The sequence below is a fragment of the Ranitomeya variabilis genome, chromosome 4, assembly GCF_051348905.1.
Source record: "Ranitomeya variabilis isolate aRanVar5 chromosome 4, aRanVar5.hap1, whole genome shotgun sequence".
In the NCBI taxonomy this organism is placed as follows: Eukaryota; Metazoa; Chordata; class Amphibia; order Anura; family Dendrobatidae; genus Ranitomeya; species Ranitomeya variabilis.
This window is the reverse complement of record NC_135235.1, coordinates 264,072,593-264,100,451: the sequence shown is the minus strand read 5'-3', so window position 1 is coordinate 264,100,451 and position 27,859 is coordinate 264,072,593. Positions and strand designations below refer to the sequence as shown.

The following is a 27,859-nucleotide window of genomic DNA, read 5'->3' as shown; positions in this document are numbered from 1 at the left end:
CAAAAGTCCATGTAACAATCTCCAAAAGAATCTCCAAGCACATACTCCAACCATGAACTACACCGCTAGCTCCAGAACCAGGCAGTAAGATCTAACACTGGCAATCCCAAAGTGCCAGAGGCGAGCATATATAGTAGAGGGGATTGTCCAACACTAAACAGCTGAGACCATCCAAATAGGAAAGCTCCAGGAGCTGTCAACTGAAAAGATTAACCCTTGCACTCTTAGCAAGGAAAAAACCTGCATTGTTTATTATGATGGTGAAGTGCAGGAGTTTGTGAAACCAGACACTGCGGTTTTCTGTCCCCTCTCTGTTGTGGTATACCCATGACAATAATATTTACTGATTAATTGTGTGCCGAATCCGATTTATTAATTTATGTGAAGTATCTCTTTTATCCCATTGAGCAGTGACCAAAGAAGTGCAGCTATGAACCAATTGGCTAAAATGCTTCACTCTACCTATGGCTGATCTTTCTCTCTTTTTAAGCAGCCATTCCAGACTTAAAGTAAACAAGTTTGTGGAGAAGTTTTTTCCATTGCTCAATTTATTAAAAAAATGTTTCAGCTTATAAACATCACGATATATAAATGTAAATATTTGATCCCATGAATGACTCATGACATGAAATGAATTTGTATACTCTGTAAATTAATTCCTAGTGATGATATAAAGACATTTAGGCACCGGTGTAGAAGGAGTCACCCCGTAGGTGTAGAAGGAGTCACCCCGTCGGTGATTCCAAGATTACATGATGGATTGCTGTCCCAATAAGTGCTATAATGAACATAGTTTTGATTCCAGAGAAAATTTGGAGAATTATTTTTCAGATAAACCAAACATGGTCTTAGGGGAGGATTCCTTAAAATTTCCCCTTGAAAATCTTTCAAAAACCTTTAAAGAGGGTATGTAGTACATATCTTATTCTTTCCATTTTTAATTTGCTTTACTGTAGATAACTAGATAAAATTTAGGGATTTAAGATTTTGGGGGTTGAGTGATTACAAGGGGCATGCTGCATCTATCTTATCAACAAAAAGAAGCAGACAAAACTCTGGGTATTGAATATTATGAAGAATATAAATGGTCTCTTGATTTAGTAAAGTTATTGTTTTGGCTGTTAAATAACATACCATATAACCTGCATTTTCACCAGTTTTGTCCTTTGCCGGCTCTATCTCTAATTTATGATGGTCTCAAAACTAATATATGATAATTAGCTGCTGTTATGTCTCGTGTACACAGCACATCATGAGTGATTCTTGCTCTCCTCTCCCTTTAGCACATCTTCAAAAGCAGCAGCAAAGAAAACACATGCAGCCACACTGAGCAATGCAGAATCCAACACAGGGCGAGATAAAACTCTTACTAGAAAGTGACAGCTTATTTGTGTGCTTCTTTTCCTAACTCTTTGTCACTCAGTACACCGATATATAAAGGTTTTCTACTCTTGTGTCTCTCTATGACGAAAATGTTCAGAAGCAACAGCAAATTAATCCTTATACTGCAGTAATTAACAATGTAGCTCTGAATTAATCACTAGAGTTAGATAAAACAATTACTAGAAAGTGGAAGCATCTGTGGTGAGATAAAATCATGGTTAGCGGATGCTATCTTCTGTAATTTGCCAATAACATGAATAAATGGCCAACCGGATACAAGTTTGCAGGACACAAACAAGCAGCGATTGTTTCGCACATTCTCCAGTGCTTCATCTGTCCTGAGGTCAAGATGTTGTGTTGTGCCTTTTAAACTTTTCTTGTGTCATAATTTCCAAAATAACAATATGCAAAAAAACAATTATATTTTGATATTTACTGCTCCTGGAAAGCCCATACACTTTGTTGGCTTGTATTCTGCACTGACATTCTAAAACATCACTGCAAAGTCAAACAGCTACACAGAGAAACTTTCCCATAGAGAAGACACAGATGGTTTATTACTAGTGATGAGCGAATATACTCGTTACTCGAGATTTCTCGAGCATGCTCGGGGGTCCTCCGAGTATTTTTTAGTGCTCGGAGTTTTAGTTTTTAGCGCCGCAGCTGAATGATTTACATCTGTTAGCCAGCATAAGTACATGTGGGGGTTCTCTAGCAACCAGGCAACCCCCACATGTACTTATGATGGCTAAGAGATGTAAGTCATTCAGCTAAGATGCTAAAAACTAAATCTCCAAGCACTAAAAAAATACTCGGAGGACCCCCTGAGCATGCTCGAGAAACGAGTATATTCGCTCATCACTATTTATGACAGCACTGTGTATGGGGAGGGAATGGGAGCTACTGGTTCATAAGGGACTCAGACAGCTCTTCTATGTTGCCAGCAGGCTTCATTTAATTTATAACTAGAGGTAATACATGAGTCCCAATTACAAAGGAAATAGTATGACAATAAAAATATTGAAATATTGAAATGCTCCCTGTAGTAAGGCCATGGCTAAATTGTAGAGCTGCAGGTCTTGATTAGGAGTGCACATGCAGTGTTTTGCTAAGAAGCAGGAAATGGGTTTAGGGTGTCCTGATGGTAAGTCAGGCTGGATGCCACAAAATCCTAGAATGTTAGAGTTGGTAGGAACCTCCAGGGTCATCATGTCCAAGACACTGCTTAATGCAGGATTCACTAAACCATCTCAGACAGATGTCTGCCCAGCCTCTGTTTGAAGACTTCCATTGAAGGAGAACTCACCACCTCTCATGCAAATGAGAATAATGATGATCTCTCTACACTGTGACAGCCCTTCAGATATTTGTAGACAGCTACTAAGTCTCCTCTTAGCCTTCTTTTTTGAAAGCAAAACATTATCAGATCCTTTAACCGTTCCTCGCAGGACATACTTTGCAGTCCACTTGCCATCCTGGTAGCTCTTCTCTTAATTTGCTCCAGTTTTTCAAAGTCTTTTTTTAAGTGTTTTGCCCAGATCTGGACACAGTATTCCAGATGAGGCCTGACCAAGGAAGAGTAGAGGGGGGTGACTAATTCACATGAGCTAGACTCTATGCTTCTCTTAATACATCCTAGAACTGTGTTTGCCTTTTTTGCTGCTGTATCATGCTATTGACTCATGTGCAAGCTGTGATCTATTAGCACACCCAAATCTTTTTTACACATGCTGTTGCTTAGATCTATTCCTCCCATTCTGTAGATGTAATTTTTGTTTCTCTTGCCCAGATGCAGGATCTTGCATTTCTCCCTGTTATATATCATTTTATTAATCCCTGCCCATTGATATAGCAGAGGCAAGCATGTAAGTTGATGAGTGACCAACCAGGATGTGAGCTGTAGCTGGGAGAGAGACCACTGAAAATCTTTTTCTGAATAGCTCGACTGAGTAAGCTGAAGAGCAAAGCAGTCTTTAGTCCTAGAGAGAAAAAATACCATTTAATGATGGACAGTCTACCAGAGTGTGGAAGCTGGAGAGATCCCATACTGTCCTGTGTGTGGCTGGATGAAAATCTGCCAGAGTTTTGGATGCGTATGTGCTGGAGTATTGGATGTGTACGCGTGTCGTAGTATTGACCTCCATCTGTATTCTACTTTCCTGTTATGTTTACCTTAGTGGAAAGCCCGATTTGTGTTAAAGGCCTTCCAGGGTTTCAGGAGCTAATAAGCCATGCCTTGTTAGGCTAAAACTGTTGCCTGTGTGAATGCTGCCTAATGCCTATCAGAGCTACATCCCTACAGATCCAAAGGTCTATGTAAAAACTTATGGTGGTGCACAATGTGAAAAATAATTGAAAAATGAAATTAACAAATAAATAAAAAAACAGGGAACAAAAATGCCACTGTCGATCCAATTCCTTGTCAGTAGCCACATCCGAATTTCTCTTGCAAGTACGCTGAGTTCTTTGTGCTGATTTTCCCCTTAGAACTGCATAAGATGCGGAAAATTAGCAAGTAAAAAATTCACATGCGTTATTAGTGCGCTTCCGCAATAGGAACACTAAAACCTGCATGCAATCCGCACATAACCATCAAAAAAAGTTTTGTCAATGTCAAATATCAGGCAGTATCAAAAACAAAGCAAACATATCAAAAAGAGTAAAAAAAACTGTTTATTGTTTCTGCATTTTTTTCTATGTAGGTAAAACCAGTAGACTACATTCCCACAATAATTATTTGGTGAGTTTTTTATATTGCAGAAATGTGAAACCATCATTGTAATTATTATCTCATAAATCAATAGTACACATAAAAATTAGCAATTTTGTAATATGCCTTAGCAAAGAAAAACTCAATTCACAGGTAAAATCTGTATTCAGTGAACACAGACTTTCCCATTACTGAGATAGGAGATGACAGTTGTTGCACGTAAAGTTCTATCTCGCTCCTCCCTTCTACATAGGAGCTTATCAGTAGTGACTGCCATCTCCTATAACAGTGATTGGAAAGTCTTTGTTCACTGAATACAGATTTTAGGGTATGTGCACACGTTGCGGATTTCTTGCAGAAAATTCCTGAAGAAAACCGGAAATTTTCTGCAAGAAATCCGCATTTTTTTTTTGCGTTTTTTTTCCGTTTTTTTCGCGTTTTTTTAGCATTCTGCAAGCGTAATTAGCTTGCAGAATGCTAAAGTTTTCCAAGCGATCTGTAGCATCGCTTGGAAAACTGACTGACAGGTTGGTCACACTTGTCAAACATAGCGTTTGACAAGTGTGACCAACTTTTTACTATAGATGCAGCTTATGCAGCATCTATAGTAAAAGATAGAATGTTTAAAAATAATAAAAAAAATAAAAAAAATGCTTATACTCACCCAGACATCTCCTCAGCGGCCGTCCGGCTCCTCTTCTAGCTGGTCTGTGCGCACAGGACCTCCCGTGACGTCACGGTCACGTGAGCGGTCACATGACCGCTCACGACCAATCACAGGACAGTGACGTCATTCGGCGAGGTCCTTCAGCGCACACCAGCTACAGGAACCGAACGGCAGCGTGCGAGGAGGCGGGAATACATCGAGGGTGAGTATAGGACTGTTTATTATTTTATTTCTTATTTTTTGACCACTTATATGGTGCCCAGTGCGTGGAGGAGAGTCTCCTCTCCTCCACCCTGGGTACCAACCGCATATAATCTGCTTACTTCCCGCATGGTGTGCACAGCCCCGTGCGGGAAGTAAGCAGATCAATGGACCCCTAGGTGTGCGGAATCCCTGCAATTCCGCATTTTTAATGAACATGTTGCTTTTTTTTCCGCTATGCGATTTTTTCGCGGAAAAAATCGCAACATTTGCACAAAAAATGCGGAATACCCTGTAAATAATAGGAGGCTTATGTAAGCGTTTTTTTTCGCGTTTTTATCACGTTTTTATAGCGAAAAAACGCGAAAAAAACGCTAACAATCCTGAACGTGTGCACATGGCCTTACTCTTGAATTAAGGGTATGTGCACACGTCAGGATTTCTTGCAGAAATTTCCTGAAGAAAACCGGAAATTTTCTGCAAGAAATCCGCATTTTTTTTTAGCATTTTGCAAGCGAAATTAGCTTGCAGAATGCTAAAGTTTTCCAAGCGATCTGTAGCATCGCTTGGAAAACTGACTGACAGGTTGGTCACACTTGTCAAACATACTGTTTGTCAAGTGTGACCAACTTTTTACTATAGATGCTGCTTATGCAGCATCAATAGTAAAAAGATATCATGTTAAAAATACTAAAAAAAATTAAAAAATGGTTATACTCACCCTCTGCAGACAGCCGATCTCCTCAGCGGCGTCCGTTCCTATAGATGGTGTGTGCAGGACCTTCGATGATGTCGCGGTCACGTGAGCAGTCACATGAGCGGTCAAGCGACCAATCACAAGACAGCGACGTCATCGCAGGTCCTTCACACAGAGCATCTATAGGAACAGAAGAGAGAGCATGCAGCGCTATGAGGTGGGAACACTCTCCGGGGGCCATCGAAGGTGAGTATATCACTATTTTTTATTTTAATTCTTTTTTTTTTACCAATTATATGGTGCCCAGTCCGTGGAGGAGAGTCTCCTCTCCTCCACCCTGGGTACCAACTGCACATAATCTGCTTACTTCCCGCATGGTGTGCACAGCCCCGTGCGGGAAGTAAGCAGATCAATGCATTCCTAGGTGTGCGGAATCCCCGCAATTCCGCAATTTTAATGAACATGTTGCTTTTTTTTCCGCGATATGATTTTTTCACGGAAAAAAATGCAACATTTGCACAAAAAATGCGGAATACCCTGAAAATAATGGGAGGCATATGTTAGCGTTTTTTTCGCGCTTTTATCACGTTTTTATAGCGAAAAAAACACACAAAAAACGTGAAAAATACTGAACGTGTGCACATGGCCTGAGAATTTTGAGAATGAAAGATCAGTCCACAAGTAGCACTAAGCAGATATCTCTGATAAGACATATTACAAAGTTGAAAAAATAGCAAGTAGAAAGCCCGAAAAGGAGTGCTTCTAAGGAGGGAGTAGGGAAAGGAAAAACAACAGAACACTTTCACTAGATAGTCTTCTTAAATGTGGACAAATTTGCTACAGCTCAATCAGCCTGCTACTACCAGGTCCGGACACCCTAAGGGCTGTCCCACACGTCCAGATAATTCCGGTACCGGAATAAATCGGTACCGGAGTTATCCGTGTCCGTGTGCCTGGGAACTCACGTAGGCCATACGTGCGGCACACGTGTGCCGCCCGTATGGCGAGTGGGTACCACACGGAGCATGTGGTACCCACGCGTGTGGTACCCTGCATCGTGCTGAAGCTGCGATTCATATGTTCCCTGCAGCAGCGTTTGCTGCAGAGAAAATATGAATAATAGTGTTTAAAATAAAGATCTATGTGTCCGCCGCCCCCCCACCCCCTGTGCGCCCCCCCCCCGCTGTTCAGAAAATACTCACCCTCTCCCTCGTTGGCTGTCGCTCCTTCCCGGTCTGGCCGCGGCTTCTAGTGTATGCGGTCACGTGGGGCCGATCATTTACAGTCATGAATATGTGGCTCCACCTCCCATAGGGGCGGAGCCGACTATTCATGATTGTAAATGATCGGCCCCACGTGCCGCATACAGTAGAAGGCGCGGGGCAGAGAGGAAGGAGTGACAGCCAACGTGGGAGCGGGTGAGTATTTTCTGAACAGCGGGGGGGCGCACAGGGGGTGGGAGGCGGCGGACACATAGATCTTTATTTTAAACACTATTATTCATATTTTCTCTGCAGCAAACGCTGCTGCAGGGAACATATGAATCGCGGATTCAGCACCATGTGGGGGGGACAGCGCTTACTGTAGCGCTGTCTCCTGCACGCCACACGGACCCCAGACGGAGAATGTCCGTGTGAGGTCCGTGTTTTACACGGACCCATTGACTCTATTGGGTCCGTGTAATCCGTGCGCTCCCACGAACACTGACATGTCTCCGTGTTTGGCACACGGAGACATGGTCCGCAAAAAATCAATGACATCTGAACAGATGCATTGATTTTTATGGGTCTACGTGTGTCAGTGTCTCCGGTACGTGAGGAAACTGTCACCTCACGTACCGGAGCCACTGACGTGTGAAACCGGCCTAACCAGGTGGTGTTTTGTAAGGCAACTGAAAAAACAAACAAAAAAGGAGCGCCAGCCGAAGAGCACGGTAGGTTCACATGGGGAGTAGCAGAGTTTAAGGATTGACCTGGAAGGAAAGGGGGATAGTAATCTTCCTCCCCCTATGAAGTAAGTGGAAGATCAATCCATCAACTTCCCTTCTCTCTATGTGTATCTACTGTGCTCTTCGGCTGGCACTCCTTTTTTATTTGTTTATTCAGTTATATTACAAAGTTGCTTATTTTAACATGCATTATAGATTTCTGAAATAAAAATTAAAATGATTTATACTTTCAGCAAATTAGGTTACTTGCACTTTTTACATGTGTTTTTATTGCATTCTTGACGCTGCAGTTTTTATGTCTTTTTGTTATGTCATGTTTTAAACGAAGTTGCTATGTTTTTGATACTTCTTGGTATTTGGTTTGTTCAGATTCCATGCACTTTTAGTGCATTTCTGTAGTGAAAAAACACTAAAAACACGTGTATATTTTACATGTGAATTTTCCTCATCTAATGCATGTTTATGGGGAAAAACGCACATAAATTTCAGCCTACCTGCAAGAGAAATTGACATGTTGCAAATTCGAAACACCCACAGCAGTTTACACTAAGAAAAAATTCAAACAGTGGGCATGAGATTTCTATAAAGCCCATCCCAATCCATCTGTCCATCACACCGCCTGCACCTTGTTTTACACAGCACATGCGGTGCTTTGGATCATGAGCCGTTCCAAGACTTCTCCATACTTACTTCTTTCCATCATTCTCATACAGGTTAATCTTAGTTTCATCTGTCCTGTGAATGCTTTTTCACAACTGGGCAGCTTCTTTAGATGAGTTTTGGCAAAGTCTCACCTGGCCTTTCTATTTAAGGCTGATTAATGGTTTGCACTTTGTGGTGAACCCTCTGTACTTGCTTTGGTATGGTAAAGTCTTATCTTTAAGAAAGACTTAGATACTGAAACACTGACTTCCTGGAAAGGGTTCTTCGCTTAGATGTTGAGAAGGGATTTTTCTTCACCATGGAAAGGATGTTGCGATCATCCACCAGTGTTGTCTTTCATGGACTTCCAGACCTGTTTGAATTCCCAAGATCAACAGTGCGCTCTTTTTTCTTTTTTTGCAGAATGTACCTATGTACCTGTAACACTTCTGTCGGCACCACAGCATTGGGTCCCATTCAGAGATGCCGGCTCACCCACTAGTTGTGCACCCTCCTGCTCTTAAAGGAGCAGAGCGCACTTTTGCTAAATGCTGTCAGCCGGTTGCTGATAGGCATTTAGCATAACGTGTACACCTGCAAACGGAAGGCATCTTATATACAGTGGGGCAAAAAAGTATTTAGTCAGTCAGCAATAGTGCAAGTTCCACCACTTAAAAAGATGAGAGGCGTCTGTAATTTACATCATAGGTAGACCTCAACTATGGGAGACAAACTGAGAAAAAAAAATCCAGAAAATCACATTGTCTGTTTTTTTATCATTTTATTTGCATTTTATGGTGGAAAATAAGTATTTGGTCAGAAACAAACAATCAAGATTTCTGGCTCTCACAGACCTGTAACTTCTTCTTTAAGAGTCTCCTCTTTCCTCCACTCATTACCTGTAGTAATGGCCCCTGTTTAAACTTGTTATCAGTATAAAAAGACACCTGTGCACACCCTCAAACAGTCTGACTCCAAACTCCACTATGGTGAAGACCAAAGAGCTGTCAAAGGACACCAGAAACAAAATTGTAGCCCTGCACCAGGCTGGGAAGACTGAATCTGCAATAGCCAACCAGCTTGGAGTGAAGAAATCAACAGTGGGAGCAATAATTAGAAAATGGAAGACATACAAGACCACTAATAATCTCCCTCGATCTGGGGCTCCACGCAAAATCCCACCCCGTGGGGTCAGAATGATCACAAGAGCGGTGAGCAAAAATCCCAGAACCACGCGGGGGGACCTAGTGAATGAACTGCAGAGAGCTGGGACCAATGTAACAAGGCCTACCATAAGTAACACACTACGCCACCATGGACTCAGATCCTGCTGTGCCAGACGTGTCCCACTGCTTAAGCCAGTACATGTCCGGGCCCGTCTGAAGTTTGCTAGAGAGCATTTGGATGATCCAGAGGAGTTTTGGGAGAATGTCCTATGGTCTGATGAAACCAAACTGGAACTGTTTGGTAGAAACACAACTTGTCGTGTTTGGAGGAAAAAGAATACTGAGTTGCATCCATCAAACACCATACCTACTGTAAAGCATGGTGGTGGAAACATCATGCTTTGGGGCTGTTTCTCTGCAAAGGGGCCAGGACGACTGATCCGGGTACATGAAAGAATGAATGGGGCCATGTATCGTGAGATTTTGAGTGCAAACCTCCTTCCATCAGCAAGGGCATTGAAGATGAAACGTGGCTGGGTCTTTCAACATGACAATGATCCAAAGCACACCGCCAGGGCAACGAAGGAGTGGCTTCGTAAGAAGCATTTCAAGGTCCTGGAGTGGCCTAGCCAGTCTCCAGATCTCAACCCTATAGAAAACCTTTGGAGGGAGTTGAAAGTCCGTGTTGCCAAGTGAAAAGCCAAAAACATCACTGCTCTAGAGGAGATCTGCATGGAGGAATGGGCCAACATACCAACAACAGTGTGTGGCAACCTTGTGAAGACTTACAGAAAACGTTTGACCTCTGTCATTGCCAACAAAGGATATATTACAAAGTATTGAGATGAAATTTTGTTTCTGACCAAATACTTATTTTCCACCATAAAATGCAAATAAAATGATAAAAAAACAGACAATGTGATTTTCTGGATTTTTTTTTCTCAGTTTGTCTCCCATAGTTGAGGTCTACCTATGATGTAAATTACAGACGCCTCTCATCTTTTTAAGTGGTGGAACTTGCACTATTGCTGACTGACTAAATACTTTTTTACCCCACTGTAAAAGGCCCCCTTTCCCGAGTGCAAACATCAGTGAGTAAGGTGTACTACTAGTGAGTTGTTAAGTTCCCTTGTACGTGTGCAGCCAGTGTCCTGAACCTGTTTCCCTGGTAACGGTGCGGCTAGTCATGTATCCAAAGTTCCCTGGTCCTGGTGTGGCTAGTCCTGTATCCAAACTCCCCTGATTCCGGTGTGACCAGTCTTGTATCTGAAGTCCCCTGGTCTCAGAGTGGCCAGCCCTGTATCTGAAGCACTTTTTTGCACCGGTGACAGAACCTTGTCCACCGGTCCCAAAGCGGCCAATTCCTGAGCCTCGTCCCTTGGTCCCAGTGTAGACAGTGCCTGGAAATTGTCACCTGGTCTGTGTGCGGCCCATCCTTGTGGCACAATGGATCCACAAATCCAAGTGCATCACGGTTGTTCATAACAGTACCAAACTGTTGATTTGGCCAATCCTGATATTTCTGCTATCTCTCTGATTTCTTCTTTTATTCAGCCTAATGATTGTCTGTTTTACTTTCATTGAGAGCTCCATTGACGGCATCTTGTGGCTTCACAGCAAGAACTTCCAAATGCAAATGCCACACCTGGAATCAGCTCCAAACCATTTACCTGCTTAATTGATGATGCAAGGGAAAATCCCATGTAGTTCATTAAAGAGATTTTGAGATAATTGTCCAATTACATTTGATCCCTTTAAAAAAGAGGCAGCTCCATTTTAAAGATCTGTAATTCCTAAACCCTTACTTCAATTAGGATGTGAACATCCTCAAACTACAGCTGAGAGTCTGCACTTTAAGTCCATATTGATTATATAATTGGATCTGCAATATGTTTTGGCAAACAACTAAAATGCCAAAACTTGTGTCACTGTCCAAATATTTCTGGACCTAACTGTATATGGTCCAGGAAGAAAAGGGATTAAAGTGAACATATTAAAAGATACGTTTTGATATTCCCATCCAGAGTTAATAAAATTAATAAGATTTTTTTTTTTTTTAATATACAGACAATCCCTTTTCTGTGACTTTTCCAACCGTGTGTTTTATTCATATTTTTTTGCAGGTAACATATATGGAGATATTTTGATTGATATCAGTCCGAGTGCCATGATTCATCACTTGTTTCCAGCCTGTGAGTTTTTTAAATACATCATCGTGCTGAAGATGAGAGACAGATGCATCTTGGAGCTAAAAAGATGGGTTGACTCACGTACAGGAGCGTTTAACTGGAGCCATGCCGCAAAAATGCAAGCAGACATAGGAGAAAGCAGGTGAAGTATTTGTCCAAAATAATTATGAAAACACACTGCCATTGACATAGCTGCTTCCATTCTATGTATTTAAAGGCAAATTTAGAAGATGTTTGCACAGTAAATCTATTATTTATCTGATATCGTTTATTCAAATTACATTTATAAAATCCATGAAATAGTCTGCATTTATTCATCCAGATCAAAATTCTTAATTGCTGTTTAATAAGAGCTATCCTTAATAAAAGAAGAGAGGTATCCAAGATTAAGCCACAAAGGATGTTATTTTGTCCTATTTTGTGTAAATAAGGGTCGGTGGCTACTATCGGTGTTTAATCCCAGAACTTTGCCAGGAGATACATCTCATCGATTGACGCCCTTGTAATGTCATCATGGGTACCCTATGGTTGCCATGATAGCAGGGGGTCAGATAATGACTTCCTGATCTGTGACCTACAGTGAGCAAGCTATAGTGCTTACCGAAGAAGCTGCATCGGGAACCCGGATACCTGGAGCGCTCCTGATGATCAGCTGTTCAGTGTCGCAGCTGCATGTGCGGCTGTGTGACAGACGCAACACACAGGCTCTCATGTGACACATGCAGCTACGGCCCCAAACAGCTGATCATCGGGAGCGCTCCAGGTATCCGGGTTCCTGATGCAGCTTCTTCCATAAACTCTGCAACTTGCTAAGGAGGGAGCCGACAATGTTCGCTCATCTCTAGACGAGACCCCCTTGTCACATGAGGCCACATAAGGAAAAGGCTGACAGCACTCACTAAGTGTGTATGCCCGCTCTCAATCCAAGGAACCCACATGGAATAGTAGCAGCAGTCAGGATAAATGAGAACAGCGTCCAATCCAGGTGAAGAAATTCAAAGAAGCTTTATTCCGCCATGAAAACACATAATTTCGACCTATATCGACCTTTATCAAGTATACAGGATATCACAAAGGGATGGCTTATATAGTGTGGAGACACAGTCTGCACTAATCACCATAGAAGCACAGCCCAAAAAGATACATGTCATGCTCGCGCCCAAACTGGTTGGTGCGGACGTGCAGGGGTGTGGCCCCACTGGATCACAGACCAGACTACCCTGGAAGGGGCGTAACTAAGTAGCTTCCTTGGTCTTCACTGGAGCCTCTGATGGTGAGGTCAGACTTGTGCGGCAGGAAGCTATCAGGTACCACTCCAGGGTGGTGTCTGGCTGTGGCTGCTGATCCCACCAGAGAACGGAACATAGACAGGCAAGCGGGCACGACTGGCACTCTGGCAGACATATGGGCACGACTGGGACACAGGCAGGCGGACGGGTGCAACAGAGACACTGGCAAGCAGGTGGGCACGGCTGGCTCTCTGGTTGGTAGGCAGGTACAGCTGGCTCTAGCAGGACTGGCGGACAAGGCTGGTACACTGGAAGAACCGGTAGGGAACGGTCTGCAGGCAGGTATGTAAAACAGGTAAGAACCTGTTCAGACAGGAGGACTTATGAATAGGTAGAGAAAGACTGCAAGAGCGGATGCAAAGCGGAAGCACAGAAGCTAGAGCAAAGAACAGAAATGCAGGAGGCGGAGCCAAGTGCATAAATGCAAGAGGCATAGCCAAGGGCGGAAACGCAGGAGGTGGAGCCAAGAGCAGGAGGCGGAGCCAAGTGCGGCAACGCAGGAGGCGGAGCCAAGTGTGAAAACACAGGAGGCAGAGCCAAGAGCAGAGATGCAGGAGGGAGAGCCAAGTGCAGAGATGCAGGAGGCAGAGCAGGGAAGAACCACAAGAAGGGGAGCAAGGTAGAACCGCAAGGAGTGGAGCCACAGAGCAAAGCCACAAAGTGCAGAGCTGAGAGCAGAGCAAAGTCAGAGTGCAAAGCAAAGCTACAGAGACCAGAGCCGAGAGCAAAGCCACAGAGTGCAGAGCTGAGAGCAGAGCAAAGTCAGAGTGCAGAGCTGAGTGCAAAACCATAGAGTGCAGAGCAAAGTTACAGAATGCAGAGCAAGGAGCAAATCAAGGTCGCAGAGTGCAGAGCCGAAAGCAGAGCAAAGCTAGATACAGAGTGCAGAGCAGAGCAAAGCAAGACACAGAGTATGCACAGCAGAGAAAGCAAACCAAGACAGGGATATAAACGAATATAGGGAACAGGACTAGACCAAGGCAGACTCAGGAACAAGACAAGGCATAGAAACACGGACACAAGCCAGGGTACGACGCCCCACTGGGTGGCTATACAAAGACACAAGCTAGGGTACTAAGCCCCACTGGATGGCAAACACAGGACAGAGACCAGGGTACAATGCCCCACTGGGTGGCAGACACAAGAGTAACAGAGGCAGGGCCTGGCACCTCAGCAGCTAAGAACTGACTGAGGGAGTAAGATGCACAGGCCCCCACCAATGGGTGGGGAAGTCTTAAATACAGGAAGCGTCATGGCAATTGGCCGGAGACACCTTAGCAAGGTGCACACAGACTCAATAAGACGCAGGAGTTGCCGGAGCAGCCCCGCTATGCACACAGACAGAGCATGCATAGAGCAAACAGCAGACATGAGGCACACAGCATGGAGCTGGCAGAAGAGAGAAGTCACAACAAGGCCCAGAGAAGTAAGTGAGTCTGAGTGTAATGCAGGTGGGGGATGGGAGGCCATGCAGTGATGCCAGCAAGGTTGTTACAATACATTACATAGTTTATATGCAAAATCTCAGGAAAAATGCACAAAATATCTCTCAGTGGTATATGTTATATATATACAGTTATATGAAAAAGTTTGGGCACACCTATTAATCTTAAGCATAATGTTTTCTAAAAATTGTTTTTTTGCAACAGCTATTTCAGTTTCATATATCTAATAACTGTTGGACACAGTAATGTTTCTGCCTTGAAATGAGGTTTATTGTACTAACAGAAAATGTGCAATCTGCATTCAAACAAAATTTGACAGGTGCATAAGTATGGGCACCCTTATCATTTTCTTGTTTTAAATACTCCTACCTACTTTTTACTGACTTACTAAAGCACTTGTTTTGGTTTTGTAACCTCATTGAGCTTTGAACTTCATAGCCAAGTGTATGCAATCATGAGAAAAGCTACTTAAAGTGGCCACTTGCAAGTTGTTCTCCTGTTTGAATCTCCTCTGAAGAGTGGCATCATGGGCTCCTCAAAACAACTGTCAAATGATCTGAAATTTTTCATTTTTCATATTTCTAGTGCAGTAATGCAGTTAAATTTTCATGTTTCATGTTTGCATGTTTCAGCGCTACAGTGTGCTACCTTATTTGCTTGAATGTATAGGAGTTGGCGACTCTAGGTTTAGCACCTGTTCACACTTGGTCTGTGTATGGATGTGACGGTCAGTTTTTTAAATGTATTATTTTGCCTTCTGACCGAGCATTCCGCCTCATAGTCACAGGTGTTTGAATTGCAGCAGGTCCATTACTCCTCCACTGAGAGAGAGAATAGTAGTCTCATAAGAGGTTTTCATAGGCACCCATTCAGATGGAGACATTTATTCTCAGTGAGGAAGGAAATTGTAGGACCTGGTATAAGAGAGATGCCGTAAAGTGGCTACCAGGTACACATAAAATTGGCCTTTTTTTATGTGCTAAACGCTCTCATTTTTCATATTTCTAGTGCAGTAATGCAGTTAAATTTTCATGTTTCATGTTTGCATGTTTCAGCGCTACAGTGTGCTACCTTATCTACTAAATATTAATGTCACTTTTCTGGTGAGGTGCCCATACTTATGCACCTGTCAAATTTTGTTTGAATGCAGATTGCACATTTTCTGTTAGTGCAATAAACCTAATTTCAAGGCAGAAACATTACTGTGTCCAACAGTTATTAGATATATGAAACTGAAATAGCTGTTGCAAAAAAAACACTTTCCCACTGACAAAGACATGAACAGTCTATAATTTTAAGGGTAGGTTAATTTTAACATTGAGAGATAGAATATCAAAAATAAAATCCGGAAAATCGCATTGTATAAATTATATACATTTATTTGCATTTTGCAGTGAGAAATAAGTATGGCAAACAAGACTTATAACTTGGTGGCAAAACCCTTGTTGGCAAGTACAGCAGTCAGACTTTTTTTTGTAGTTGATGATGAGGTTTGCGCACATATCAGGAGAAAATTTGTTCCACTCCTCTTTGCAGATCATCTCTAAATCATTAAGATTTTGATGCTGTCGCTTGGCAACTCAAAATTTCACCTCCCTCCATGAGTTTTCTATGGGATTAAGGTCTGGAGACATGGAGTGTCCTTAATGTGCTTCTTTTTGAGCCACTACTTTGTTGCCTTGGATGTATGTTTTGGGTCATTTTCTTGCTTGATAACCCAGCCACAACCCATTTTTAACGTCCTGTTGGAGGGAAGGAGGTTGTCACTCAGGATTTTATGGTTCATGGCTCCATCCATTCTCCTATTGATGCAGTGGAGTAGTCCCATGCCCTTAGCAGAGAAACACCCCCAAAACCTAATGTTTCCACCTCCATGCTTGGCAGTGGGGATGTGGTTCTTTGGGTCATAGGCAGCATTTCTCTTCCTCCAAACACGGCGAGTTGAGTTAATGCCAAAGACCTCAATTTTTGTCTCATATGACCGCAGCACCTTCTCACAATAACTCACAGAATCATCCTGGTTTTCATTGACAAACTTGAGATAGGCCTGCACATGTGCCTTCTTGAGCAGGGGGACCTTGTGGGCACTGCAGGATCTTAAATCTTTACGGCATAATGTGTTGCTCATGGTTTCCTTGGTTACTGTGGTCGCAGCTGCCTTGAGATTATTAGCAAGTTCCCCCCATGTAGTTTTAGACTGATCTCTCACCTTCTTCATGATCAAGGATACCCCATGAGGTGAGATTTTGCATGGTGTCCCAGATCGATGTCGATTGACAGTCATTTTGTATTTCTTCCATTTTCTTACTACTGCACCAACAGTTGTCTCCTTCTTAACCAGCATCTTACTTATGGTTTTGTAGCCCATTCCAGCTTTGTGCACGTCTATAATCTTGTCCCTGATATCCTTATAAAGTTCTTTGTTTTTGCCCATGTTATAGAGGTTAGAGTCTGACTGATTAATTGAGTCTGCGGACAGGAGTCTTTTATAAAGGTGACTATGTAAGACAGCTGTCTTTAATGCAGGTAACGAGTTGATTAGGAGCTTAATGGTTGGTAGGAGATCAAATACTTATTTCTCACTGCAAAATGCAAATAAATTTATATAATTTATACAATGTGATTTTCTGTATTTTATTTTTGATATTTAATCTCTCAATGTTAAAGTTAACCTACCCTTAAAATTATAGACTGTTCATGTCTTTGTCAGTGGGCAAACTTACAAAATCAGCAAGGTATCAAATACTTATTTCCCCCACTGTATAGAAAATGCACCAAAATAATAATGAGTCCATGATTCAGCCTATCCTATGCTTTCACACAGCAAAATCCTATAGGTGCATACCTGTCCGCCAACCGCAAGCTCCCTCTTATCACCGCAACCGAACAGCGCTTACGTCGCCATCCGAGGTCACCAAGGAGTGGTCACCTGACACACATCACATGACCAAACACTTCATGACGTACGTACAGACTTGGTGCGAATGTGCGTTCAGCACATAGAGACGAGTCACAGCAAGGGGCGCGATTCTGGCCATATCTGTAGAATGGGACCGCCATGTGGCAACAAGGGAGCAACCCCTCCAGGTCACATGATCGCAGAATAGAACAGGCAAATAGCCCATCACACACATGGCCATCTCATTAAATTAAAAATCAATTAAAAAGCAATATGCAGAAAAAAAAGAGAAAGAAGGGGAAGAACCAGAGGGTAGGGGGAGAGAAAAGATCGATCAAAAAGACATCTATAATATGTAACAACTAACATGTTTATCAGAAATCTCCAAAATAAGTCATCAATCGATCTCATTCCCCATATCATCTGGCTACCATATCCAATGGTATGAAAGCCCACTTAAAGAAAAGAAAAAAGAGGAAAAATTATTGATTAAAAACCCCTCATGACCTGGAGTTTATAAAATTGAGTCACTTTAAGGTTTCTTTGCTGTACTGGCACTTTGAGGGCTCTGCCAATGTGACATGGCACTCGGAAATTATTCAAGCAAAATCCACACTCCAATATGCCACTGCTTCCCTTCTGAGCATTGCACTGTGCCTGAAATGTAGTTTCCAGCCACATATAGGATGTTGGTGAACTTAAGAGGAATTGCAAAACAAACTGTTAGGTCCATTTTTTCCTGTTACTATTGTGAAAATGAGCAATTTAGGGCTAAAGCAACATTTTTGTGGGAATAATTTGATTTTTTTTATTTTCATAGCTCAAGCAAATAAGATTCTGTGAAGCACCTGTGGGTTCAAGATGCTCTCCACATCTCTAGATAAAATGCTTGAGGGGTATAATTTTTAAAATGGAGTCACTTGTGGGGGTTTTCCACTGTTTAGGCACACCAAGGGCTCTGCAAATGTAACATGATATCTGCTATCTATTCCAGTAAATTTTGCACTCCAAAATTCTAATGGTGCTCCCTCCATTCTGGGCCCTGCAGTGCGCCCAAACAGTAGTTTTCCCCTGCATACGGGGTATCAGCCTACTCAGGAGAAATTGTTCAAAAAGATCTATTGTTCATGTTCTCCTGTTACCTTTGTAAAAATGCAGAATTTGGGGCTAAATTAACATTTTGGTGGGAAAAGTTAAAATGTTCATTTTTTCCTCCCACATTGCTTTAATTCATGTGAAGCACCTATTGAAAAGCACCTGCTGAAAATATTAAAAATAATGAACTTTTAACCTTATAACTTTCTAACAAGAAAAAAATTGTGTATAAAATTATGCTGATGTAAAGTAGACTTAAGGAAAATGTTATTAATCATTATTTTACACAACAAGACTAAATGGTTTAAAAATATAAAAATGTTAAGTTTGAAAATTACAAACTCTTCAAATTTTTTGCCAAAATTCCAATATTTTCACAAAAAAATGCAAGAAATATCAAATTACAATTACCATTAACATAAAGTACAATGTGTCACAAAAAAACAATCTCAATCACTGGGATACACTAAAGTGTTCCAGAGTTATTACCACATAAAATGACGCTGGTGAGGAAGGTAAAAAAACAGACTGTGGGAAAAGCATATTGTTCAAATTTCCAATTTATTTTTTCAGTGACCCGCTGCAGGACAAAGAAGTAAAAGTCAGATCAGCCCTTCAACATGTTGTGAAATATAACCTAGAGAAAGAAAATATTACAGATCCAATTGTTTTACCACTGGGAGATTGTATCATCAGTACTTGGCTCCTAGATGTTATCTGCCAAAACGGAGATGATTACGTGAGATATCTCAAAAAGTTCTCAAAGCTGTTGAAACCTGAGGGTCACCTCATTTTACTTGGGGTGTTAGATGCAACATACTTCACGGTTGGGAAAGACAAATTCCAGTATTTCACATATAATGAGGATTTTGCCAGGAAAGCTGTAGTTGAGGCAGGTTTTCTTATTGACCGCTGTGTGGTTAAGAAGAGAACGGCTGTCTGTGACCTTATTGACCATAAAGCCGTCATATTCATTGCAGCTCACAAAGCGAAATCAGAGTAGAAACTTACATATCTAAATCTTAGAGTTATGCAGAAAGCTTTTAAAGAAATTGCAATATTTATAACAGGGCTTTCTCGATCAGATTATTTACATAGAGGGATTCGTAGAAAATCATGGCAACTTGCTTAATTTGTGCCTAGTGCATGACACAAGTTTTAAAAACTGTGTTTCTAATTACATTGCCTCCAATATAAAAAGTGCTATATATCTTTTCGTCCCAGGGTCCAAAATGTAAGCTCTTATGGTCAATGGGGTTCTCTCTTTCTCTCCTCTTCCACACTTGTTTTTTCCAAGCAATTTAATGCTTCCCAGTACTGAGATTGCACAAATTTATTCTCCAGATAATTAGAAATTCAAAAGATTTGCTCATCTCTACTTCTAGGTTATGTGTTATAAGTAAATTTAGAATGCAATCATAAATGGTAAGTTGCTGTGGACTTTTACCACTTTTGCACTCAGACCTAATTTGATCATCTGAATAATTTAGAAGCATGACATCTTGGAATTATTTTTCTTTCTTTATTGTTGCATTTAATTGTTTTGATTCTTAATTTCTTTCTATGAATATGAAATAAAATTAAGCATATTACATCTAACTGCTTGTGTCTCTCTATGATGCCATTCTTGTACTTTGTTGCTCAATAGGTTTTACAAATCTTGATTTTTAAGCAATAATCATATTCAGAGAGATAAACTTGATATAAATCATATTTCAGCTTCTCCATATAACCTGTAATCAAAATCATATCAAATCACATCAGTTTTTTTACAAATGCTTCCGAGAAGACTTGGAACTGCATCTGAAACTTGATTGCCACAACTTTGTAAAGTATGCATTATAAATCGTGGATCACCTATAGACCAGAATAAGCAACATTAACATAATTATATAGTTGTGTGTTTGCCCACTTCCTGACTTCCTATTCTTTTGCATGTTTGCTGGACTTAATAAATGTTTCAGATCACCAAAATATTAAGGCTATGTGCACACGTTGCGGATTGAGGTGCAGAATTTTCTGCACAAAATCCGCATCTCCTGGCAGAAAACGCAGGTGCGGATTTGATGCATTTTTTATGTGGATTTTGTGCGTTTTTGTTGCGCATTTGATGCAGATTTTGTGCGGATTTTCTGCATTTTTTACCCCTGTGGATTTCTATAATGGAAGGGGTCAGAAATGCTGCAGTTCCGCACAAAATAAGTAGCATGCTACTTCTTTTGATCCGCAGCGGTTTTCATGCGGATTTTTCTGCACCATTAGCACAGCTTTTTTTCCCTATTGATTTACATTGTACTGTAAATCACTTTGCGGAACTGCAGAGTTTCTGCGCGGGAAAATCCGCTGCGGATCCGCACTAAATCCGCATCATGTGCACATAGCCTTAGAATTGAGAGTCCTCAATGGTTGACACCTTTTAATGGCTAACTGAAAAGATGATAACAAATTGCAAGCTTTCAGTTGTTAGATAGGGAATGTTTTATTGTCCTCTGATAGGACTACAAGACTACCAGGTACTTTCAGCTGCGTCACTTCTAATGTGGTGCACCTAATTATTTGTACTAAATGTCCAACTGGGGGTCTGTATGTGGGGGAGACAGGGCAAAAACTGAGGACAAGTATGAATTCTCACCGCCATACAATAAGAGAAAAAATAATGGATCTACCTGTGGCCAAACATTTTTGTCTCCCCAATCATAACATTATGGACATGAAATTACTTGTTTTAAAAGGTAGCTTCAAATCTCAAAGAGACAGAAGAATATGGGAATATAAGCTGATGATGACCTTTGACTGTCTTAGTGCAGGAATGAAAGTGTCACATGGATTTATGTCTTTTTACATCAACTAAGGAACTAAGGAATTTGCCTTCAGACCATGTGAAATCATCACAACAGAACCAGACCCCAATCAGAGGACAATAAAACATTCCCTATCTAAAACTGGTCCAATATTTATGGACATAACTGTTTATCACCCATGGTAATTCTGCTTCATGTCACCTGTCTTATTCATGTTTTTTTTTCTGTGATGTTTTGTGCACAAATATGTGATTCTCCAGAATTTATTTTAGTCTATGCCTGAAGAAGAGGCCTGTGTAGTCTCGAAAGCTTGCAATTTGTTACCATCTTTTTAGTTAGCCATTAAAAGGTATCAACCACTGAGGACTCTCAATTCTAAATATTTTTCTATCTACTAGCTAACATGGTACCAAGATATATATCTTTCCTGTATCAGATCACCAAACAAATTTACATATTATGAACTTACTGATCAGTTAGTCATTAAACTAATATTAAATCAAGAAGTGTCTTTGTTTTTTTTTTAATATTTTTTTTACCTTTATTTGAACATATACAAAAGTTTACACGCAAAATTAAAATAGTGCCTCTAAACCAAAAGCAATTATAAGGGGTCAGCTAAAGCATATAGCTGACCTCTTATAATTACTTTTGGTTTAGAAGCACTATTTTAATTTTGTGTGTAAGCTTTTATATATGTTCAAATAAAGGTAAAAAAATCTTTAAAAAAATACAAAGACACTTTTTGATTCAATATTAGTTTAATGACTAATTGATCAGTATGTTCATATATTTAGTGGAGTGTTGCCCACCCTATGTGTAGGAGAATGGGCTTGGGTTATATGTTTACCAAATTTAAATATTAAACAGAGATAACACAAGTAATAACAAAATGCAGTTTTTAAATAACGGTCTTTATTAATAAGGGAAAAAGGAATCCAAACCTACAGGTCCCGTGTGAAAAAGTGATTGCCCCCCCCCCACTTAAAACATAAATTAGCTGCGGTATATCACATCTTTGGGAAGCTGAGTTCAAATTCCAGAGCCACACCCAGGCCTGATTACTGCCACTTCTGCTTTCAATAAAGAAATCACTTAAAAGTGAAGTAGACCAAAAGATTCTCAAAAGTTAGACATCATTCCACGATCCAAAGAAATTCTGGAACATATGAGAAACAAAGTAATTGAGATCTATCAGTCTGGAAAAGGTTATGAAGCCATTTTTAAAGCTTTAGGACTCCAGCAAACCATACTGAGAGCTATTATCCACAAATGGAAAAAACATGGAACAACAGTGAACCTCCTCAGGAGTGGATGGCCGACCAAAATTACCCCAAGAGTGCAGTGACAACTCATCCATGTGACAAGTTTTTCTGCCATAAAACAGGGGCCGATCAATTGTAACCGATGGTCTAAACCGGTAATCTTTGTAAACAAAAACAAAATTCAGGAAATCTCAAAATTTGTATCAAGCTACATGCAGTGCTAGCTTCAGTGTTGCAATGTAATTTGATAACATTTTATACACTAAAGTATAGCATTTAGAACTTAGAAATAGGCGGGCACACCAGACCTACAGTTAATGAAATAATTACTTGATCTCTTGCTGATTTTGTAAGTTGCCCACTGACAAAGACATGAACAGTCTATAATTTTAAGGGTAGGTTAATTTTAACAGTGAGAGATAAAATATCAAAAATAAAATCCAGAAAATCACATGTACCTCAAAGACTTTGAATATTTCACCATTTACAGCACATAATATCAAAAGATTCAGGAATTCTGAAGAAATCCATTTGCTTAAGGAATAAAGCAGATGGTCAATATTGGATGGGGACTCACAATCTATGGGTCTCCAGGTAGCACTGCATTAAAAATATGCATAATTTGGTCATGCAAATCACTGCATAAGCTCATAAATAATTCTAGGAATAATTGTTTGTGAACACAGTCCACTGTGAAATACACAAATGTAAATTAAAGCTCCATCATGCAAAGAAGAAGCCAAATATCAACACAATTCAGTAATAATGCTGTCTTCTTTGGGACCATCCAGCTTGTTATCAATGCATTTCCTGCATCTCTGATAGTTTGGGGCTGGACTAGTGACCATGGCATGGGCAACGTACACATAATAGACGCTATTAATACTGTGGTATATAGAGGTTTTAGATTAACATATGATCCATCCAGACTATTTCAGAGATATATATGATCCTTCCCATGTCCTTCTTTCAGGGAAGGACTTGTAGTGTATATTTCCACAACAAAATATTTAGAATTGAGAGTCCTCAGTGGTTGATACCTTTTAATGGCTAACTGAAAAGATGGTAAAAAATTGCAAGCTTTCAAGTCTACTCAGGTCTCTTCATCAGGCATAGACTAATACAAAATCTGAAGAATCACATATTTATGCACAACACAGCACAGAAATAATGCCATAGATAAGACAAGTGACGTGAAGCAGAACTATCATTATGGGAGAGGGATAAATAGTTGTGCCATAAATATTGGAAGAGTTCATAGTTAAGGAGTGTCAACGTTTTATTGTCCTCAGATTGGGGTCTGGTTCTGTGTTGTGATGCCTCCACAAGGTCTGAGGGGCAAATTCCTTAATTGATGTAAAAATACATAAAATACATATTTCAACAACACAATGCCACACCATTTACTGCATCCATTATAACAGAATCACTTGCAGGCAAAGAGTTTAGGTTATGAACCGGTCACCTGAAGTGCAGACCGATTACCCATAGAAAACATTTGGTACATTATGAAATTAAAAACCTGGCAAAGAAAATCCCACACTGTAGATCAACAAGAATCTGCCATCATTAAATAATGTGACAACATTACTCTCCCAAAACTCTAGCAATTGTCTCCTCAGTTCTACTACACTTACAGACTGTGGTAAAAAGGAGAGGGAATGTTACATAATGGTAGATATGGCCCAATCTCAACTTTTTTAAAATCATTTTTTTATTATTAAACAGTAAACAACAGACATATTGGTGGATTAATATGAAATACTTTGTATGTTGTCCATACAAACAAGGTCACATAACAAATAAACCAAACATAATTCCTAGGCATAATGAACCAGTAACAACAATTATTACGGTCGGGAATGTTAGCATCAACATAGTTAAATGAAACGGAACTGAGAAAGAGAAGTAATATATATATATATATATATATATATATATATATATATATATAGTATATATATATGGGATGGGAGACAATAGATCTAAAGAGGAGACCATCTGGTGGGGAGGGAAGAATATGGGGAGAAGGCAGGAAATGAGAAAGTTTAGTATGGAAGTGGTATGGATTGTAATTATTACATGTGATGGGTCTAAGGTTTTATTAGGCCAAGGTGTCCAGTTAAGAAACTGAGGCTGAGTGCAAGATTTTGAGCTTGAGAGTTCTTCAAGGCAGTCTATCAAGTGAATTTTATTTATGCCATCTGAATGAGTAGGGGGTGTTGACTGTTTCTAATTTAGAGCAATTAAGTGTTTTGCAGCTCCTAACAAAAGTGCTAACAAGTTGTGTCTTTTATGTTTGAAATATTTTCAAGGGTGAAATAGTAGGACGTCCGCTGGGGTTAAGGACGGTATGCTAAATGAGTCCTATAACTCGTAAAGTCGATTCTGTCTCCATTCAGAACAGTTTAATTTGAGAACAGAACGAGAAAATATGTGAAAGCGTGCCTTTGAGGGTAATGCATTTGCAGCATAAGGTTGATTCTGTTAAACCTAGATGATGTTAGGCCATGTGCACACGTTCAGGATTTCTTGCAGAAATTTCCTGAAGAAAACCGGAAATTTTCTGCAAGAAATCCGCATTTTTTTTTTTGCGTTTTTTTTCAGTTTTTTTCGCGTTTTTTTAGCATTCTGCAAGCGTAATTAGCTTGCAGAATGCTAAAGTTTTCCAAGCGATCTGTAGCATCGCTTGGAAAACTGACTGACAGGTTGGTCACACTTGTCAAACATAGTGTTTGACAAGTGTGACCAACTTTTTACTATAGATGCAGCTTATGCAGCATCTATAGTAAAAGATAGAATGTTTAAAAATAATAAAAAAAATGCTTATACTCACCCAGACATCTCACCGGCGTCCGGCTCCTCTTCCTATAGCTGGTGTGCGCGCGCAGGACCTTCCGTGACATCACGGTCACGTGAGCGGTCACATGACCGCTCACGACCAATCACAGGACAGTGACGTCATCGGCGAGGTCCTTCGCCGCACATCAGCTACAGGAACCGAACGGCAGCGTGCAGTGGAGGCGGGAACACTGCGCGGGACATCGAGGGTGAGTATAGGACTATTTTTTATTTTATTTCTTATTTTTGGCCAATTATATGGTGCCCAGTCCGTGGAGGAGAGTCTCCTCTCCTCCACCCTGGGTACCAACCGCACATAATCTGCTTACTTCCCGCATGGTGTGCACAGCCCCGTGCGGGAAGTAAGCAGATCAATGGACCCCTAGGTGTGCGGAATCCCTGCAATTCCGCATTTTTAATGAACATGTTGCTTTTTTTTCCGCTATGCGATTTTTTCGCGGAAAAAATCGCAACATTTGCACAAAAAATGCGGAATACCTTGTAAATAATGGGAGGCATATGTAAGCGTTTTTTTCGCGTTTTTATCACGTTTTTATAGCGAAAAAACGCGAAAAAAACGCTAAAAATCCTGAACGTGTGCACATGGCCTTATAATTCAGGAGTTCTGTTCAAGCGGGACACAATTTTGCAGGAGTTCTCTTGCAGATGTTTGCATCTGGAGAAACCATGAGAGTTAGAAAGAATGGACTTTCCTTCAGAATTTCCCATGAGATTAGAAAACTCGGTTTATAAGCGTTCGTTGGTACTATTAAATAATTACCATATATACTCGAGTATAAGCCGAGATTTTCAGCCCATTTTTTTAGGCTGAAAGTGCCCCTCTCAGCTTATATTCGAGTCATTGTCCCAGGGGGTCGGCAGGGGGGGAGCGGGGTCTGCCACTCACCTGCTCCTGGCACAGTCCCTGCATCTCCAATGGTCTCAGCGCCGGCAGCTCTTCCTGTGTTCAGCGGTCACGTGGTACCGCTCATTAAAGTAATGAATATGGATGCGACTCCACTCCCATAGGGGTGGAGCCTCATATTCAATACTTTAATGAGAGGTACCAGTGACCGCTGAACACCGGATCAAGCTGCCGGCACCAAGACATCTGTCAGTGAGAAGCAGGGACTGTGCCAGGAGCAGGTGAGTATAACGGGGGAGGGTGAGCATTGCACAATATTCATCTGTCCCCGTTCCACTGCCGGGTGCCACTCCATCTTCTGCGTCCTCTGGCTGTGACGTTCAGGTCATGGCACTCTCCCTGAGTTTTTCCAGCAAGATGTTGCACCACCACATTACGGGTGTCAGGTCCGAGCATTCCTACATGAACAGTTTCCTGGAAAATGGATTGGTCATTGTGGGCCAGTTGAATGGCCACCAAGGTCTCTTGATCTGCCCCCTTTAGACTTTTATCTTTGGGGTCATGTGAAGGCAATTGTCTATGCTGTGAAGATACGAGATGTGCAGCATCTGAAACAACGGATACTGGAAGCCTGTGCTAACATTTCTTCTGCGGTGTGGCTATCAGTGTCTCAAGAGTGGGAGAAGAGGGTTGCATTGAAAATTCAACACAATGGGCAGCACTTTGAACACATTTTATAAGTGGTAATAAACTTGTAAATAACTCATGAAAGATTAAAGTTACGTTAAAACCAAGCACACCATTATTTTTCTTGTGAAGTTATCAATAAGTTTGATTACAGAAGATCAACTCGCCACTCTACTCTCAAGATCGCATCTCACCACCTGTGCACTTGACCCGCTCCCATCCCACCTCATCCCAAACCTCACCACAATCTTCATCCTAACCCTAACCCATCTCTTCAACCTATCACTAACAACTGGTGTTTTCCCCTCAAGCTTTAAACATGCCTCCATCACACCTATCCTCAAAAAGCCCTCTCTTGACCCATCCTCTGTATCTAGCTATCGCCCTACATCACTTCTCCCCTATGCCTCAAAACTACTGGAACAACACGTCTACCTTGAACTGTCCTCCCATCTCTCTTCTTGCTCCCTCTTTGACCGCTTACAATCTGGCTTCCGGTCACAACATTCCACTGAAACTGCCATAACTACGGTCACCAATGACCTCTTAACCGCCAAGAGCAAGCGACACTACTCTGTTCTCCTCCTCCTCGACCTGTCGGCTGCCTTTGACACAGTGGACCATTTCCTCTTATTACAGACCCTCTCATCCCTTGGCATCACAGACTTGGCCCTATCCTGGATCTCCTCATACCTAACAGACCGGACATTCAGCATCTCCCACTCACACACCACCTCCTCACCTCGCCCCCTATCTGTCGGAGTCCCACAAGGTTCAGTCCTTGGGCCCCTGCTCTTCTCCATTTACACCTTTGGCCTGGGACAGCTCATAGAATCTCATGGCTTTCAGTATCACCTCTATGCTGATGACACACAGATCTACATCTCTGGACCAGATATCACCTCCCTACTAACCAGAATCCCTCAATGTCTGTCCACTATTTCATCCTTTTTCTCCGCTAGATTTCTCAAACTTAACATGGACAAAACAGAATTCATCATCTTCCCCCCATCTCACGCGACCCCCCCAACGAACCTATCCATTACAGTAAATGGCTGCCCACTCTCCC

The 27,859-nt window shown here is 41.2% G+C and overlaps 1 protein-coding gene across 1 annotated transcript; it reads left to right on the top strand.

Annotated features, from left to right (window-relative positions):
* Positions 1-672: 672 nt before the first annotated feature.
* On the top strand, positions 673-19,930 carry LOC143764302 (indolethylamine N-methyltransferase-like). Its single transcript, XM_077249732.1, has 3 exons — positions 673-906; positions 11,538-11,745; positions 18,905-19,930. Exons 1-3 carry the CDS (start codon positions 753-755, stop codon positions 19,332-19,334), a joined length of 792 nt encoding a protein of 263 aa, XP_077105847.1. The 5' UTR covers positions 673-752; the 3' UTR covers positions 19,335-19,930.
* The last annotated feature ends 7,929 nt before the right edge of the window (positions 19,931-27,859 follow it).